Source organism: Panthera pardus, unplaced genomic scaffold (genome assembly GCF_024362965.1).
Source record: "Panthera pardus isolate Hobbes unplaced genomic scaffold, ASM2436296v1 HiC_scaffold_11, whole genome shotgun sequence".
Taxonomy (NCBI): domain Eukaryota; kingdom Metazoa; phylum Chordata; class Mammalia; order Carnivora; family Felidae; genus Panthera; species Panthera pardus.
Genome location: NW_026526666.1, coordinates 53,672,458 through 53,692,546, shown reverse-complemented (window position 1 = coordinate 53,692,546; position 20,089 = coordinate 53,672,458). Strand labels below are relative to the sequence as shown.

Here is a 20,089-nt window from a genome sequence, read left to right as displayed (position 1 = left end):
AATGGGGTCAAGGTCATGGGTCTAGTCCCTCTGGAGACTAGCCCTTTAATGTCACTCTTTTCCACAATTAGAGAATGTACCCCAAGCCAGCAAGTGTATGCTGGTCCAACAGGGACGAACCTACTGAGGGGAGAGGCTAGTGCAAATGAATCATTCATGCTGGGAAAATATTCCAGGACATAGAGTGTCACCATGCAGTGTTAAGAATAATAGCTTCGCTTGACTGAAGCATTCATTACATTTTTCTATTCATGGGTGTTTTTTAAGGAGCAGAAAGAAAATGTTTAGTGGAAAATTTACAGCCTTAGATCTAGTGGGATTTCTTCATACTACAAGCAGTTTATGCAAAACAGATGCCCAAGGAGCAGTGCCTGCCTGCACCTGTGGATTTGGTGGTTATATTTCATTTTCCCCACTCCAGTTCTTGCAGACAACCTGAAATCCAACCCTGGAATTAAGTGGCAATATTTCAGTTCGGAAGAAGGAATTTTCACTGTTTTCCCAGCACACAAGTTCCGGTGTAAGGGCAGCTATGAGCATCGGAGTAGGTATGTTGACTTGCTTGCTAAATGCTAAGGTTTTAATTACTACTTAAGAGTCATCTGTGTGAAATAGAGACTCCTCATTTACATACATGGTTCTGCCTCGAAGCTGTGATTTCAGGAACTTGTTCTGAAATGATTTCACCACTGAGCATGTGTGGCTATGGAAACGCTAGGAAGGGCAAATGATAAAGCCCAGAGTTTGTCTATAAGCTGTCTAACAAGCCAAAGAAAACAAAATATTCACTAAAGAAATTAAATTGTTGGAGGCGCCCAGGTTGTTTTGAGCTTCAGGCATCTTTGATGAGACAGAAATGATAATCCTTTCTCTAAAGTGCCACCCTACATGACTTCATAGCCTGTCTCAGAGTGGACTTTGTGATTCCCAGCCTTCCTTTCTGTGACAATGCGCTTAGCCATCTTTTTGAAATTTACATGCAATCTGAGCTACTAGAAGTTTTAAGGTTGTCCAGAACACATTGGATTGAAGATGGTTAACATCCCTGCTCTTCTCACGGAAATGAGTGGAGTGTGTACCGTTTAGCCAGAAGGGTGGTAATGGTGAGCTCATTTGTATGACAAGACTCATCAATTTACAGAACCCCTTAGGCAAAGGTACTTCCCTTTTGAATCCCTACAGCTTCCCTTCACAGTGTCAGATGTTTGATGCCAGAAAATCGGGAGCTAGTGCAAGATGTTCGTTTTTCATGCCATTTTTCGGAGTCTGAATTAGCCATCCCTTTAGCCTCTCTTTATCTTTACTTTAAATTGTGTCTAAAATTGTCCCCAGGGAAAATACCTCTCCTGTGCTTTTCCTAGAAAGATCTTTGTGTTGTTGGTATGGTTTCTTCTGTTCCCTCTCTAGACATCCTGATTGAAGAATTCAGTGTCTTAGAGACTAGACCAGAAGCCATGACCTTGGGTCTAGTCTGGCTCATCTAAGGAGAGGCCAGAGACCCCATGAACCATCTAATTTGCATTTACTTCTAAGAAGATAGTTTGACTGGCATGCTGCTGTTAATGAATCACCCATGAGGGAAAGTCCAGAAGGACAAGCAGGGCCTTGTCACAAATCATCAGCACTCACCTCCACTTGGAAGGTTTCATGCATATCCACTCTGAATCTGCATTAAACCAACCCTCAAGGCTGTCTTCCCTTGGCCAAGTAGTAATCCAGGTTCCTCCCCTCATAGATTGCTGTTCCCAGCTCTTTACTTGACTTAACTGTTGCAAGTTCTCTACATCCTTTGAAATGTGGAATGGGTTTTCAGAGCTCACAAGAAAGGAACCCGTGGATACAAATCATGCTGTGGGGACTGATTCCCTGATTTTACATTTAATGTTACTATTTACACATCCCTCTAAAACAGTTTTTTAACAACTTATTGTGACAGTGTGAACACATTCTGCTTTTCATTTCATATGGGTTGAGTTGGAAAGGAGATATGCTAGGTTTGTTTTTGTTTTTGTTTTTTGTTTCTTGTTTTTTTAATTCACTCACCTTGCCTGGAAGATGTGCAGAGTTCAGTATTTGACATGGTTGTCCGTGTTGGGATAGTCAGATTTGCTTCCTTTCTGGTTTCTCTTTCATTTCTGTAGCCATCTCTCCTGGATTCTTTTATTCCGTTTCCCTACTGGCTTAATGTTACTGACTAGTGAAAGTGCGGTGGTACTTCAGGGTTAATGTAGGACGTTTGGTTTGAGAACAAAAGTGTAAACTTGGCCAGATTTTGAAAGATTCTTTTTTTTTTTTTTTTTTTTTTTTGAACTTTGCCTATATTTCTTAATTTGTGCCCAGGCTTTTGTGACTCAACTGGCATCTGACATTTCATGGAAAAATCTAGGTTTTAGGGGTGTCACTAAACAATTCTCTTGAGGCTGACTTGCTTTCTTAAGCTCCCCCTAATTTGTTCCAGCTTTAAAACTGTGAATAGAGACCTCATTAAACCTGTCTCACAAGCCTTCCTGTACTGCACATTAGCCGAAGCCTGCTTTTGATGGGAGGCATTTCTCCTTTGGACCTTCCCCACCCTCCCTCCACCCCCTTTTCTTAATGTTGGCAAACAAAAACCTGGCAAGGAGAGCTGCTATCACAGGCTTGGACAAATTTGATGGCATGGTTTTAAATGCTCAGATAAGGGGCCTTTTGGTGGCTGACCTGTGTGAATTGCTTTAGTACAGAAAGGAAAGGGCCCTCTTAAGCGGTTAGCTTTGTCTGGTGGAGACAAACCAAACCTGCTATTGAAGGCTGCCCAGTGTGCTCACGGATCCCAGTCTGCCTCACTTTTAGCACAGCCCCACTCTGTACGTCTGCAGAGGAGGACGTGGCATGGGCGAGTGGACCGTCCTCTCCCTCTTGGGCGGTCTCTGCAGCCCGAAGGGCCACCAGTTCCATTTTCTGTAGCTGACTATTGGGTAACCTTGAGCAGTATCACCACACACAGCTGAGAGCATTGCCTTTCAAGTATGTTGAAAAGGCCAGCCCCCAAAGTATTTGCTGCCCCCCCCTTTTTTCAAGTTTATTTTTTATGTAATCTCTATACCCAATTGTGGGCTTCGAACCCACAACCCCAAGATCAAGAGTCACATGCTCCACCAACTGAATTTGCTTCTTAAGATCTCCTCCCAGTTGCTTTAATCTTTGGAAGACCTAAGTTACCAGTCCCTGTTCTATGTTTACTATTGTCTCAAGGTAGTGTTTCAGTGCACCAATACCATTTCTCCTTGCCAGCTGATCTCTCCATCCTTGTGCCATCCCTGGAAAAACACATGGACATCAAATGCCTGCGCATCTGTAGTGTTCACAGCTGTGTAGGTTGAGGTCTTTTTACCTAAACCAGGACTGACCCCAGAGAGCTTCTCCCCCTTCTAGACCTATCTACGTCTCCACGGTCCGGCCACAGTCAAAGCACATAGTAGTGATCCTGGACCATGGGGCTTCTGTCACGGACACCCAGCTTCAGATCGCCAAGGATGCTGCCCGGGTCATCCTCAGCGCCATCGATGAACATGATAAGGTGACCATTACCCCAGTGACCCCTGTGGCAACTGAATCTTCCTTCAATGCCCTTCAAAAAGTACTTTATGTTTTATGATCTATATTTTTAAATCCATATTTAAAATGACTTTGGGAAAAGAGAGTTGGTTTGGTTTTTATTCTTGTTTGAGCAAGCAGCTACCGACTCTGGTTTCCAAATCTCTTTTACAATCGCCCCCACCAAGCCAAGTCTTGTGCTTCTTCCTTCATGGCTTCTGGTAAGATATCCAATAAGCTGTGACTTTCACACTGGAAGTTGTGTGCTGAGGGGGGAAAAGGACAAGGGCTTGATGCTGGTGGATGGCTGAACTTTATCTCAACATTTATGAGAAGTGTGGGATAAGGGAAGGCTTCTAGAGGTGTCCTAATCTCTAGGATACCTCAGAGACAGGTGTGTTTATAGCTAATGATAATCTGTTGCGTGTGGACATTTTGTGCTTCATCATTTTGACTTTTTCAGCTCCTAAGGTTTTACTGACTAATCTAGTTGCTTAAAACACTCTGTGGCTTTACCCTCACCCCACCTCCAATTGGAAAACCAAGACGGTTAGTACTTGCTAAGATTTTTCCCTGCATGCAACATTTATTCTTAATGTTATAGGACAACACCATACTGCTGACTTCATCTTGAAACAAACAAACCAACAAAAAAACAAACTCTAGAGTCCCTCCCCATTACCAATCCTTAACTAATCCTTTTCAAATTGGATAGATTTATGCCTCCAAACATTTATTTTTTAAACTCTCAGAAACTGTTCTGTAGGCCTTCTCAGTTCTTGGGCTTTTCCAGAATTAGGAAAAAAAAACAAAGAAACAAACAAAAACTTTCAAATGATAAGATAACAAGATTTCTTTTTCTGCCCTCCAGATCTCTGTGCTGACTGTGGCCGACACGGTCAGGACGTGCTCACTCGACCAGTGCTATAAGACATTCCTGTCTCCAGCCACCAGTGAGACAAAAAGGAAAATGTCCACCTTCGTCAGCAGCGTCAAGTCTTTGGACAGTCCTACCCAGCATGCAGTGGGATTTCAAAAGGCATTTCAGCTGATTCGAAGCACAAACAATAACACAAAGTTCCAAGCGAGTAAGTGTGCTCTCTCAGAGGACTTAGAAACTAATAGATCAAGGATGGCAATAGGAATACATTGTAAATTGATCACACAGATGTGTCGAGAGGGATTTTTAAAAAACCGACCTGGGATAAAATTTTCATGTGTTGTCCTATTTGTCATCTAGGACTAAGATCTTAATTCAGTTTTCTCATCTTTTCCAATCAAAGGTACTCAGCCTGCACGATTTCTTCCTTCACAGAGTCTCTTCTTCCTGCCCCTTTATTAAGAACACAGCCCCATTTATTTCCCAGGGGAATATCCACGTCCTTTTTAATGCTAATTGTCAGCCTTGCCTCTCGTGGACTTAAGAGTGGATGTCTGCTTGTGCGCATGTGCACGTAAACAGGCTGCAGGATTCTTGCCTTGATCCTTCCTTCTTGTAACCAGCTGTCATTTAGATGAGCACGGCCCTTCAAATGTACAAAGGCACTCTAATTTAATTTTCATGTATTAAAGAAAATCTGGAATTAGGATGCATGCTAAACTGAAGGAAAAGATATTTGAAATAAGACACATGCTTTGAAACTACTGAAAGGAATCTTATGTCATTTTCCCTTTTATATTCTAATATCTATTTGTTGGATTTTTTTTAATGAATATATCCTATTGAGATAAACTTAAAGAATATATTTTCAAGTTGTTCCGTATGTCTGCATTAAAACTAAGATAGTATTGAGAAATGCAAAGCATAGTAACTGGCACCTGGTGGTCCCTTAAAAGGTGGAGGCTACTGGAATTATTACAACTAATGATGGCGGATGCCATATTTGGTTTATGTTTGTATATAACAAATTACCACGAATTTAATAACAGCTTAAAACAATGTACATTTATTATCACACAGATCATTCCGTGGGTCAGGAGTTCAGACATGGCTTACCTGCGTTCTAGTTGAAAGGATTTATTTAGGGTTGCACAAGACTCAGTCTAGACATCACCTAGGTCTGTGGTCTCCTCTGAAGTTTGGAGTCTTCTTCCAAGCTCAGCTGTTGGCAGAATTCATTCCCTTGCAACTGTAAAACTCCCATGTACTTGTTTCTTCAAGTGTCTCTTCTGGAGAGTGTCTCTTCTTTGAGCCCCTGACTTCAGGGACGGCTTGTACCCTGTTTTAAAGGGCTCATTTGTTCTAATCAGACCCATCCCCTTTTGAATTAATCCGTTTTCTCTCCCTTGTGATTAACTTATTAGAAACCTCAATTACATCTGCAAAATCTCTCCATCTTTGGATGGATATACTGTATGTAGTACAATCACAGAAGTGAGGGTGTGGGCCATTGGGATCATCTTAGAATTTTGCCTAGCAGTCCTGTCAAGCATCAACTAGCCACAGACCAATATTACAGGACGGCTGAGAGTAAAGTTCCCCACAATTCAGTAAGGCCAGTGGAACAAGGTTGACTCCCAAGTATTCAAGACAGATTGGCTAGTTGGTCAATGCCATTTATCAGCTGCTGTTTACCTATCCACACTCCTCACCAGACTTTTCTACTTGATTTCTCGGTCGTTAAGCCGTGTTCAGAGTTTAAGTCCATTTTTTATTATTATGGTATTCAAATAATGGAGAGAAATGTTCGGCTGTGGCCTGGCAGTGATTGTGAGTCAAGGGAGCCCAAAGTAAGTTAATTAGGATCATTTTGGGGAGCATGGTAAACTAGAGGGCACATGGCCCATGGAGAAGGCAGCTGTTTTTCTATGCAGCCTGTGATTGCCACGTAGGAGGGCCTGCCCAGGGTTGCCAGATCTCCTATTTTAAGAGAAGCCAGAAATCTGGATTTTTATGTGAACCCCCTTGGTTTTCAAATGTTGACATTTGTTTCAGCTTTAAAACTGAGACCTCATTAAACCTCTTCTTACAAACTTCCCTGCACTACACATTAACAGAAGGCTGCTTTAATGGGAGGCATTTCTCCTCTGGGTTTTTTGGTTTTTCTTAATGTTGGCAAGCAAAAACATGGCAAGAAGAGTGACCATCACAGCCTTGGAGGAATTTTGATGGCACTGTTACTTAAATACTCACTGGAGTCCTTTTTAAGCCAAGTAGGATGTTCCTAAATTTTTGCTCACGGGCATTCACTTGACAGCTTCTACTGGCAGTTGAGAGGAAAAAGAACTCAGAGTGAATTGCATAAGGAAACACATCAGAAATTAGAATTGTCCTGCTCATTAGGGAGAGAGTTGAGGTGTTTTCAAGCAATTTAGCATAGTGGTTAAGTATGTGGGTTTTGGACTTTAACCAATGTGAGTTCAAATTCCTACTCTGAAATTTTTATAAACTTGCGAACTCGTGTAAATTATTTGATCTCTCCAGGCCTAATTTCCTCTTCTGCAAACTGAGGGTGATAATAAGATCGAGGATTCCATCATAAATATTAAATGAATATTACCCGTGGTTATTATGATATTCAGTTTCCCGTAGGACTTCTAGCTCTGGCTAAACTAGAGCAGACGCCTCAAACATCTAAGTTGACCTCAAGCCTAGATTAGGCTGAGAACTACACTTTATAGACTTGGCTACAGCATAGGGAGGGATGAACTCATCTTAGGAGCTCGCTCTATCTCATTACTTCTGTTCTGCTTCCTAGATAATTATTTAGCTTCTGCTGAATGCCTAATACTGTTTTAAAGCCCCAGGGTGGGGGGGGGGGTGGTGGTTCTAATGAGTAAGACCTACCCTGTAAGATTGTTGTAAGGATTAGTCTGTGCATGATAATAAAGTATCTGCCCCAGGTGAGTAGCTATATGAACACAGGCTATCTGCCATAAATCATGGTGGCTTTGTACCAATTTGTTCTGCACTAATCAGAACATCCAAAACTTTTACCCATTGCTGGCTCTTTTTCAGTCCCATGGCAAATCTGTAACTGATACCATCGACATATTTGGGTTGCCTGTTGAGGGTGGGATTGGTTGGTAGGTCATTTTGTAGCAGAAGGAATACAATGGTGAGGTAGGAGTGGGGAATCCAATGGCTTGGGCGAAGTCCAAATTTGAGTTGCTCTTTCCTCTTTGATATTGACCTCAACACATGCTTGTATCAAGGCTTGGACAGGGACTTGTCAAATGGAAGCTATTGTGTTTTCTTCCAGGCACATGCTATGTCTTTGCTCCGCCCCAAGCCCTTATAATTACTCATCCATGACATTACTAATTATAAGGTTTAATTCCTCTGAGTGCCTAGGGAAGGAATATCCAAATAAGTAAAAACATAATATATCAAATTTGGCAGATCCGATATCTAAAAATGATAGGACTAGGAGAGAGGCTGGGCAGAGACAATGAGGATGTTTATAGGGTGGATGTCTTACTGTTGGAATGGGAAGGAAAAATACTTGACTACTAAAGGAGGGGCTGCAGGCTGCTGGCCTTCTGGCTTTCCAAATGTGGGCCTGTGCCTTAACACCAGCTCTCAGTGACAGCATATTTTATCTAGAGTCATAAAGCTAACTAAGTAAGGAAACTCAGAGAGTTCTCTTTTAGGTCCGTCTTACGTGTGTCCAGGCATTTATCACATATGGTACCTTTGCCGTGGGGTGATGGTTTGTTTGCCTCATACTTCAGATCAGCCTCATGGTATATCTATACTCCCCCAACTAGGGAATCAAGTAGTATTTTTTTTCCAGTCTCAAGTTTAAGTGAGAAGTTTGGGGACTAACAGTATTTCATAGGACAGTATTTACATCATTGGAAAAATATTGACATCAAGTTTAAGATGGATATTTCTAAGCTTAGAGATCTTTTTTGTGTGTGTCAGCCTTCACTTCTTAATTTCTGATGAATAAATAGTACAATTAAATTTGCAGTTAGTGGGGCGCCTGGGCGGGTTCAAGCCCCACATCGGGCTCTGTGCTGACAGCTCAGAGCCTATAGCCTGCTTTAGATTCTGTGTCTCCCTCCCTCCCTCTCTCTCTCTCTCTCTCTCTCTCTGCCCCTCCCCTATCATGCTCTGTCTCGCTCTGTCTCTCAAAAATAAATAAACATTAATTTTTTCTTAACTTGCAGTTAGTATTAGAGAATTATTCAACAATCATAATACACTTATTTGTGTATTAAGTTTTGGTAGTAAATAAGAAACAACAACTTAGATTGCATTTACTTCTTTGAGTCAATTTTATTAAACTCCGTTCAGTTCAATGTACAACATTGATACAACATTAATTATTCAATTCTGTATAATAAAGAATGCAGGGCGCTTGGGTGGCTCTGTCAGTTAAGCATCTGACTTCGTCTCAGGTCGTGATCTCACAGTCTGTGAGTTTGAGCCCCGCATTGGGCTCTGTGCTGACAGCTCAGAGCCTGAAGCCTGCTTCCGATTCTGTGTCTCCCTCTCTCTCTGCCCCTCCCCTGCTTGTTCTCTCTCTCTCTCTCTCTCTCTCTCTCTTAAAAATAAAGATTTTTAAATCTTTAAAAGATTTAAATATTTAAAAAAAAGAATGCTTCCAAGTTTAAAATGGAAATCTATAAACTGAAGGAAACCTAATCTTTGTATCCTCATCATTGTTAGGATAATTTTTTAAAAGGGTAACTAACGGTATTCAATTACCTATTGCTGGGTAACAAATTCCCCCAACACTCAGTCACTTAAAAAACATTAAACATTTACTATCTCAGTGTTTGTAGGTCAGGAATCTAGATACATCATAGTTGGGTGCCTCTGGCTTAAGATATCTCATGAGGTTAGTCTCACTGTTGGCCAGAGTTGATATCATTTCAGAGTTCAACTTGGGAAGGGCCAGCTTCCAAGTTCATTCACGTGGTTGCTGGAGGGACTCAATTCTGAGGGCCTCGGTGCCTGGCTTCTAACGAGGCTTCTATGAGCCATATGCTATGGCCCATAGCATAGTGTCTGACTCAGAGTGAGAGAGCCTGCACAGTGGAAGCCACTGGCTTTTTGTAACTGAATCGATTTCTTAATACCTCCCCACCCCCATTACCTCTCCTGCATTCTATTCCCGAGAAGCAAGTCTTGAAATGCAGCCCACACTCAGAGGGAGACAGTTACACGAGGGTATGGCTATCAGGAAATAGGATCACTGGCAGACCAACTTGGAGGTTGCCTACCACAGTACCTATAAAGTAACCTCACTTAAATGACAAGAATAAGGACCTGAAGAAATAAGCATATGACATACTATATAAATATTTATTTCTCAATAGAAAGGTAAACTCCCACATAGGATATCTCAATAAAAATGTATAGTGAGCCGGGGCGCCTGGGTGGCTCAGTCGGTTAAGCGTCCGACTTCGGCTCAGGTTATGATCTCGCGGTCCGTGAGTTCGAGCCCCGCGTCGGGCTCTGTGCTGACTGCTCAGAGCCTGGAGCCTGTTTCAGATTCTGTGTCTCCCTCTCTCTCTGACCCTCCCCCGTTCATGCTCTGTCTCTCTCTGTCTCAAAAATAAATAAACGTTTAAAAAAAAAATGTATAGTGAGCCAAAGAATCTCAGATTGGAAAAACTGTGCCGAAGTCCAGCTCACTTAATTCCCTCCCTCCATTCAGTATTCAGCCTCTGTTTACTTATCTCCAGTGGTAGGAAATTCACTACTTTTATTTTGTAGTAAATCCACTTGAAGGAAATTCTTCACACTGAGTTAAAATGACCTCCTCAATCACTCTACCCACAAGCCCTAGTTGGGGAGTAATTTAATCTTGAGTGATAGGTGCTGCTTCAGACTGATAGGAGGGTTTTGTTTGGGGGAGGGGGGTGTTAAGGTTTCTTTCTCTTTTACTCTGTTTGCCATCAGCCTTTGGTTCGATCGTCTCTTGAATTAACCAGTTAGTCCTCACAACAATCCTGCAAGGAAAGTACCATCATTATCCCCATTTTGTAGACAGGCTAAGAGAGTGAGTGTAGAGAGGTTAGAAAATCTGCCTAAAATTACCCAGGCACAACTTATAAGTTACAGAGCTAGGATTTCAACACAGGTGAAATGTTTTTACTGGCTCTCATCTTGATGTTTCTACTACTCTTCTACGCTGATAAGTTTTAAAAAACAAAAATGTTTTGGGGCGCTTGGGTGGCTCAGTTAAGCGTCCAACTCTTGGTTTCAGCTCAGATCACATGGGTTCAAGCCCCAGATTGTGCTCTACGCTGACAGTGTGGAGCCTGCTTGGGATTCCCTCTCTCCCCCCCCACCACCCCCCCCCCCCCCCGTCTCTCTGCCCCTCCCCAACCTGTGCTTTCTCTGTCTCAAAAAAATAAAAATAAAAACAAAAATGTTTTCTGGAGCTACTTAGTGTAGGGACAAATAACCTTACATTTTAAGAGCCTGTGGAAGAACTACCATCCATTTTAAAGCCTCGTCACCCTTAAACTGTTCCTGGTAAAGCCCCTGAGTCACTGAGGAAAGGATATATCGGGTCCTGAATCCTCTGTTTCAGAAGGTAAGAGAGATCTCCATCTGGGATGGCTAAATTACCACACCATGAATGCCTGAAGGAAATCACCTTTTATCTGGTAAATTTATTAGGAACTTCTCTTCAGCTGACACTGGGTAAATGAGGCCTCCTGGCCCACAAAGGGCAGGATGGAAGGGAAGCAGACGCAGGGAAGGAGGCTGAATACCCGGCCAGGCAGGTCCTTGAGGTGGGAAAGTCCAAAGGAAATGAAAAAGAAACAGAACTGCTGCCTTTAGCTAGAATCCAAAGTAACATTCAATTTGTATGTTTTTGTTTAGATACAGACATGGTCATAATTTACCTGTCAGCTGGCATCACATCAAAGGACTCTTCGGAAGAAGATAAAAAGGCAACTCTCCGCGTCATCAATGAAGAAAATAGCTTTCTAAACAACTCTGTAATGATTCTCACCTATGCCCTCATGAATGGTAGGTAGTATTTCGAGATTTTTCTTTCAGATGAAAGTTCTCTCTAAGTGCATGCTGCTTTCAAAAAAAAAAAAAAAAAGTAAAAAAGAGCCCTAACAGCGTGCACTTTGATGAAGGGTATGAGGAGAGACAGCTAAGCAGCTTCCTGCACAAGCCTTTCTCTCCCTAACGTTGGTATTCAGGGCATGTGTTAGGATGTCCCTCTCTCTCTTCAGCGTTCTGTCCAACCAGCTGCTCCTTTCTAAACCTTGTCCAGTTATGTGGGCTTGCAAATGATTCTGTATAGCTCCATTTTTTTCAGTTCTCCTTCATATTCTTGGATTTTGATACTGCGTTATTAACTGAGCTCATTGATTTAAGCTTCAGGAAGCCAAAATACTGACCTTGATTCATCTCTATAACCAAGTCAGTGAGCATCACGTTTCCCTGCAGAATCCCCACCTACAGCCTCTTCTGCTACTTTCTCCACCGCGGCTTCCTTAACTATATAATGGAGATAAGAATTAGCTACGTGACAGGGTTGTTGGGAAGATTAGCTCTAATGTACAGTAAACACCTGGAGAGTGTCACTTTCCAGGTACTCATGAAGGTTGATTTTGTTGCTATTAGATCAGTATGTGAAAGGGTTTCATAAATCGGCCAGTCTGAGGAGATAATATTTTTCCTTCTCTCCAACGCGTCCTCCAGTCTGAGTTCAGCCCAGTTTTCTAACTTTTCTGCTCTGTCCTGTCTCTTCACCTGTTAATGCATATTGCCCTTCCCCCAGAGTATCTTCTCCAGACCCCTTACCCTCAGTGTTCATGGCGACCATATTCGCAAAGCCATGTCTTGATCCATATGGTCTTTCATCCCTCCCATCCATTTCCAGATTTCCGTGCAGAACCACGTGGCTTTAGGGACAGTGGTTCTCATTTTAACATGCTAAGGATTACTTGGAGGTTACTGTTTAAATGCAGATTCCCAGGCAGTGCCCTCAGATTTTTATTCAGACCCTCCTAGGCAGAATGCAGGAATCTGTGTGGGTGAGCATGATTCCTTCCCAGATATTTTGTGGACTCTACATGGAAGAACTCAGGGTGTGAGGTCTAAAGGTTCTGAGTTCCAGTCTCCATTTATTAGCTGGTGGCGTGTGGCAAGTTACTTAATCTTTTTAGGCTTCAGTTATATCTGTAAAATGAAAATAATAAGATCTGCCTAGAGGTGCTGTGATAATAAATAAACAAGATACAGTGTGTTAAAAGTTCCCGACACAGGTACCTGATAAATAACAGGTCCTCAAAGCCAGTTGTAGGAGTGAATTAAAGTTTGTGTAATTTTTTTTCTGGCTTGTTATAGCTCAAAGGCCAAGGAGCCTCTGTCTCACTCTGGCTCAGGGTCAGCTCTCTGTTCAGTATTTCAGTATTCCTTGTCACCAGAGTGTTGTGCTTGCTTCTGTTAAACATGTTGTCCATTACGCTGAATGATGTGCTCACCTGTCTCCTTCCACTTTCCAGAAGAATGAGCTGCTCAGCCATGAGCCGTGTCTTAGTTTTCTATGTATTCTGAGCATCAGGCACAGGGCTGGGCACTGCCGAGGTGGGCAAGGATGGCCTGTTTTTGCCTGGGACACATATCTTTCAGTGTTATCTCTGGGTGCCATTTACTCTTTTTTCCTATGGTTTAGCTTCCTTGACTCGTGCGAGGAAGGAAGAGACAGAGGAAGGGAAGAGAATAAAGGTGGTTGGGCCTACAACATATAACATAGTGCACTGAGGTTTTGGAGATGTATTGTACAAAGTGCCTGTCCTCAAGAAGCTTGTGACTTCTTGAGAAAGACGACAGACAAGGCAGATGAATTAAATGCAATGGTAAGAAAACTTACAAGGAAGTGATCACTTACTTTCCATTAGATTCGAAGGTCTGCCCAGGCAGATACTGAGTAAAGAAGCTTCCTCGCTATCACCCTTCTCTTCAGTGGTGCTAAATCTTCCCACTAGAGTATTTTGTGCACCTGCTATACTATACCCTGATAATCCCACTCTTTAAAAACCTCTGGTTACTTCCCTCTAATCAACCTCAACTCTTCTTTTTTCTCCCTGTAATCTAACTGGACACAACATCGTCACTGCCAGGTTTCCGTCCTCCAAATGCCATCTCTGAGCTTTGTTCATTAAGATTGACACATGCCCTTCCTCTACCAATCAGGCTTCAGATAGGGAAGCAGAGCCGCTATGAGAATTTTGGTAAAATGAATTTATCATCAGAATTAAAGTATATGCAATTAAGGGGAAACCTGGAAAAGTAAAGATCCAGAAAGAGAAATGAACAACTCAGCGTTTAGTAACCAGCCCTGGCGTGGGTGAATAGGTTGGAGCTTGTGGGGATGTCTGAAAGCTAGGAACATCGAAGATCACTTGGGAGGTCTGCATAGAAGCCTATGAGAGGTTGTTGGCCCTCTGTGGCTGCTCTACCCATGTGAGTTCTCAGTGAAGCATCTGGACTGAACCTAGGGTTGCCCTTGTTGAGCAAGCTAGCCTGCAGCTGAGAAAGGGAACTGAATGCAGATCAGGGAAGGTTACAACAAACTGCAACATTCTGTCCCTCTGTGTCTGTTCCACCTCTCCAATCAGCAACACTTCACTTTTGGGCCACCATTAACCTAGAAACATACAGGAAAAGGATTCTGGGAAATATAGTCTCCAGGATGGCCATTGTTGGTGATAGAACCGTCTACCATACCTACCAGTCTGTCACTCTACTGCTACCTTAGCTTCTCATTTCATGATGTAGTACATATAATACCCAAGCTTGGATCACCTTCCAGCCCACACTGTTCTTTTTTGCCTAGTAGATGCTCCTGTTTGTTACTTTGCTTTTATGTTTGAGTCAAACAGTACATGACAAAGAAAGGAAATGTATTTTTTGCCTTTGTCTCCTTTTATCATTCATTTCTGTGAGCTTCTCAAGGATGTAAGGCCAGGGATTAATCATGCCTTTCATGTTATTTTTTCACTTTGGAGCGTACCTCTCATCTCCCCTATCTCAACTTGATGTCAAGGAAAGATAACAATAATTTGCTTCTGCCTTTTTACTATTGTTGCTCGAGTAGAACAAACTCCAAGTTATTTAAATACAATGTGTTAAGAAAATTATATCCGTTAGATCCTTGTGTGATTTTAGAAATGGACTTCAAGGCTAGAAGTGTACATACTCTTTAGTTAGAAGTGATAAAGTCACATAAGACAGATGAACCATGAACTTTTCAGCTGTTGTTGTTGTTGTTTAAGACGAAATAGCTGAACATGAGGCAAAGCCTTTTTAAGACTCATTGGTTGAATCTCAGTAGTGACTGAAATCATTTGAATTTGTTTACAATGGCACCCATATGGGATCAGTTACTAATCCTTTTGACTATGTTCCAACAACAATAGCAAACCAAAATTTTTTTAAAAAGGCTTATTAAATTTATTTTTATGCTATAGATTACAGATGTTAAAGAACAGTACATCCCAGTATGTCTAAATCTTTTACAAAATTTTTAAAACCCTCTCGATGTACAAAATATACATTCAATAAATCAAATCCAGTACTGTCCTAACAGTATCAAGCATGAAAACATTTGTAATTAAAATGAGCTTAGGGGCGCCTGGGTGGCTCAGTCGGTTGAGCATCCGACTTCAGCTCAGGTCACGATCTCACGGTCCGTGAGTTCGAGCCCCGCGTCGGGCTCTGGGCTGATGGCTCAGAGCCTGGAGCCTGCTTCCGGTTCTGTGTCTCCCTCTCTCTCTGCCCCTCCCCCGTTCATGCTCTGTCTCTCTCTGTCTCAAAAATAAATAAACGTTAAAATGAGCTTAAAGACACCGGGTTTGGAGGCATCACTAAATGTAGTCCATAATGCTTCCATTGAGTTGCATGAGACTTTGGCAAGTGTTTAATAGGCAAAGAAGTAAGAAATGAAATGGTATATCACTATCCTTTAAAACTCTTAAGCTTTATCTACTATTTAAATGCCGACTTGTTAATCATTACTTTTGTTTTCAAATATTAAATGCATAAAGCTTAAACTTTTAGGGGAAAACATCAAGCCAAATGGGGCTCCTTTATTTACTCATGTGTTTCTCATAGCTGCCTTTTGAAGAATCCGTTTGCCCTCTTGGCTGTTTGAGGAAAGACACTGCCTCATGCTTTGTTCCTCAGCAAGAGTTGGTAACAGTGTCCTGGGTCTGTTGTCTCTGCAAGACCTCTTAGACATGGCAAGATTTCATCCATGCCCTTCTTAAATCTAAATGGCAAGGTTATTGTATGGCTATACACCATTTTGGTTTACACTGCCTACCTTTGGCTTTCCGTTTCAGATGGGGTGACTGGTTTGAAAGAGCTAGCTTTTCTGAGAGATCTGGCTGAGCAGAACTCCGGGAAGTATGGTGTGCTGGACCGGACAGCATTGCCTGTGATTAAAGGGAGCATGATGGTGCTGAACCAGCTGAGTAACCTAGAGACCACAGTTGGCAGATTCTATACCAACCTTCCCAACCGGATGATTGATGAAGCTGTCTTTAGCCTTCCCTTCTCTGATGAGATGGGAGATGGTGAGTCTGGGGACAACTTCCTACTAAAGGAAGGGGAAAAGAAACAGACATGGGTCCACCAAAACAGTCACTTTTAAATGTCACCCAACACCCATCTGTGAGCATTAGAAGGTCTGGACAGGCAAGGGAGTGGTCCTCCCTTTCTCTGGTCAGAGGGTGGTGTAGGTCTCTTCCATCAGTCTGGTAGCACTGTATTTTAAACAGAAATCCCAGCCCTACTTTTTCCACATTGCCCTAGCCTCAGTCAGCATAATGGATCTATTGGGGAGGATTACTAAGGATTCCCCAGTATGTTGAGTTGGAACAAAAGAGTAACTTTGCATAGCAGGTGGTAAATCTCAGATGTGTTTAGGACTTAGCCTGAGAGGTAAAGCAACATGGTATAGTCAAACAAAGACAGGTTTGGCATTAGAGGATTTTAGGCCCACTCCACCCCTTAAGTTGGTGTCCTTGACAATTTATTTAATCTCATTAGTTCCCATTTGGTCACCTGTTAAAAATGTAATAATGTCTTCCACATAATAAATCTTTCAGGTTGTTAGGATTAGAAGATTTATTGGTGCCTGGCGTACCTCTCAGTAATAATTACTGCTCTTGTCGCTTTATTATTTTACTTTTGTTATTATTACCATTATCGTTGTCATCATCCTGATGTCTCAAGTTACCCACAGTGTGATATTAGGTAAAGTGTTTAACCTTCACATGATTAACTTTCTTGGTCTACGAAATGGGAAAAATATTTCCGTCAAGGCTGTTGTGAGGATTACATGCACTAATATATGTGAAGCACTTAGAATAACGCCTAGCCGACAGTATATGCTCATTAAAAGTACAACCTTTTTCATTCCCTCTGCATATTGTTTATCCTTTCCCCCACCTGTCCCCCATTCTTCTCTGACAGAGAGGATGGAAGAAGAATCTAATGACTAGCCAGACACCATGACCACATGAGATCTTATTTTTACGTTCCAATAACTCTCACAAATACATCTAGAGAAAACCCACGTATAAAAAGTAACAGGCCAATAGAGTATGTTTTCTAGAAATTAGGTAAACATGTTTTTTCTATAAGGAAGAAATGTAGTAGCCTCTGCTATACGTCAGGTTTTTTTGTGTTTTTTTTAATCCTTCCTCTTTCTGGCAGGGCCCACAGATATGTAGACTATAGAAACTCCCACCTTTAGATAAAGTTATTTCCTTTTATAGGGAAATGTCAAGTGTTAAATGCAAGTGACTTTTGATGCATCTAACCCACAGTATTGAGTGCCGGCCAAGCCTTGTGTCAGGCAGTGATGGGTAAGGCACACATCCCACCCTCAGCAAGCATGTAAGTCTGATAAGAGAAAGACAGATCGATGAATCATCTTAATACTGTGTCAGAGGAACAAAGACAGATGTGGAAACCGAGTCCTGAACAAGCACGGAGGTTTATGCAGTCAAATCCTTTGACCGTTAGTGATATCAGGCAGAGTAAGACCCTTCCTAAAATTCACCTGTACAACCCAGAGAGCTATGCAAAGGCTGTAAATCAAATTGTGGGCAGTTCTTTGGTTCCGTGCTGGCTGATGCTTTCCAAAGTTTAGTCCTCAGGGCCTGTTTACTGAATCCTCTACCGTGGGTTTCAGTGACTGGGTTACTGGTCTGTTGCATTCCCCTCCTAGAACGTGCCTTTCATGTTTATATTTTCAGTCCCTAGAATTATTGGGTGACATCTCTGCTAACTCCACAACATGGGGATGCTGAGCCTAGGAAATCCCATGTTTACTTGGCTCTAATTCAAAACCTCCACAGATTAAAATATCGGTTACTGGACATATTTCTTTTAACAAGTAAATCTATGTACTTTAGGTTAAAGTAGAGAGGGCATTTGGGGATTTCATTAAGTATAGCGAGAGCTTAGCATACTTTATTTGCCACAATGGGATGAAGAGTCTTCTGTCCAAGATGATAATTGAAAAGTAAGATGGTGTTTCTTTTTTCAGGCTTGCTCTCAACATAGCCAGAGGAGGATAGAATTCTGAAGTGAGCGTATGGTCTCAGAATATTTGTTGCACTTTGCTGCTCTATGAAGATGCTTTTAATCTTAGACACAAGCCCAGGGGAGCATGGCGTGCAGGTTATGACCTGTGTCTCCATGCTAGCCCTCATGCACTGCTCCCATCATTTATAACCCCTTTGTCCAGGGATCCCTAAGCAAAAAATCTCCTTAAGATACATTGCTAAAACCTTCTGTTGACTGCTTTGGAAATTATAATAGTGCATAACTTTTCTTTTTTCCTGTTTTATTGATTTATAATTGACATATAACATTGCATTCATTTTAGGTATACAACAAAATGATTTGGTGTGTGTGTATATATTGTGAAATGACCACTGTAATAAGCTTAGTTAACATTCATCACCCCACATAGTTAAGACTTTTTTCTTGTAGTGAGAACTTCAAAGATCTATTCTCTTAGCAACTTTCAAATCTACAATACAGCATTGTTAACTAGAGTCACCATGCTATATATTACATCCCCAGAACTTATTTATCTTACATCTGGGCACAACTTCTCACATTTTTCAGTGTTCTGTTCCCTTCCTCCTACCAGGTGATGCATTTAATTGGCCTTTGCGACCACAAGTAAGTCACTAATACTTTGAGGGACCTCACACGGGTTTCTATATGTGGGAGTCTATTCTTTGTAGAAGACTTGAAGTATCCAATTCCCTTTCCTGGGTGTTTATAGAAGAATAGTTTTTTGATGTGCTGCTAAGGCATGAACTTGCCATTAAGTGCAGGAAAATACAGGAGTAAGATGGAGAGACACTATGCGTCTTTTTGTTTTGAGTTTTACTTGGAACCATAGGATTGTAGAACTGCTAGGGGTGCTAGAGATCATTTTGTCTCCAACACATGAACAGAGGTGGCGCCACTTAACCCAGCTCAGTAGGAGAGCTGGGAGGAGCTCTCCTGGCTGTTCGATGCTCAGGGCCACGCGCTGACCCCCAACACGTGTACGTGGTCTTTGCCTTTGCTTTTCCCTCTCCTGATTATCCTGTTGCTTTTATATGGCCTGGAGCTGCGAGTGGCTTTTATAATTAAAGAGCATGAGTGGGGGAGGAGCAGAGAGAGAGAGAGAGAGACATGGAATCTGAAGTAGGCTCCAGGCTCCAAGGCTGATGTGGGGCTCGAACTCACAAACCGCAAGATCATGACCTGAGCCAGAGTCAGACACTCAGCTGACTGAGCCACCCAAGCACCCCTAAAGCTTTTTTTAAGTTTGTTATTTTGAGTGAGAGAGTGGGGGAAGGGCAGAGAGAAGGAGAATCCCAATGCTGTTTTGGAGCCCAACATGGGGCTCAAACTCACAAACTGTTAGGTCATCACCTGAGCTGAAATCAAGAGTCAGATACTTAATTGAGCCACCCAGGTGCCCTCAAAACTTTTTTAAAAAAATAAATACAGAATATGCAACAGAGAACTTATGGCCCACAAAGCCTAAAATACTGACTGTCTAGCCCTTTACATAACAGTAGAGGAGCTCCTAACCCGAACAACTAGAAATACATTACTTTGGAAACCCACTGTCTTCTTTAGCTGCTCAGAGTTCTCAGTGGTCAGATCTTACTAGATTCTGTATCTTTCTGAGGTTTTTCACCTCATTTTCTAGTCTTTTGATAGGTTATGTTAATGAAATAAAGTACCTTATAAGCATTCCTTTGTAATCTCTTTTCGTCTAACAATCCCTAAAAATCAGTAAAGCAGTTACCACTGTGTCACTTAAGCAAATGTGGAAAGCGGGACCCAGAGAAGTTATGTCCGATGTCATATGGAAAATGCAGAAGGGGCACAGCTAGGCTAGAACCTGCATTTTTCAGTTCCTTGGCTAGTGGTCTTTCACATACAGTTAAATCTTCCCCACTTGAGGAAATAGAATGATGTAGTAAGTGCTGCTGATAATTTGCACTGATCTGGAATGGCTGGTCAGGCGAGGAAATAATGGGAAATGTACAAATTGCC

The 20,089-nt window shown here is 41.9% G+C and overlaps 1 protein-coding gene across 1 annotated transcript in view; it reads left to right on the top strand.

Moving 5' to 3' along the window:
• Nucleotides 1-20,089, top strand: part of CACHD1 (cache domain containing 1) — a 209,574-nt gene that overhangs the window by 151,335 nt on the left and 38,150 nt on the right. Inside the window, 5 exon segments of the mRNA XM_019449018.2 lie at nucleotides 422-548; nucleotides 3,415-3,559; nucleotides 4,448-4,664; nucleotides 11,366-11,515; nucleotides 15,850-16,083. Of these exon segments, the coding sequence (XP_019304563.1) occupies nucleotides 422-548; nucleotides 3,415-3,559; nucleotides 4,448-4,664; nucleotides 11,366-11,515; nucleotides 15,850-16,083 (873 nt within the window).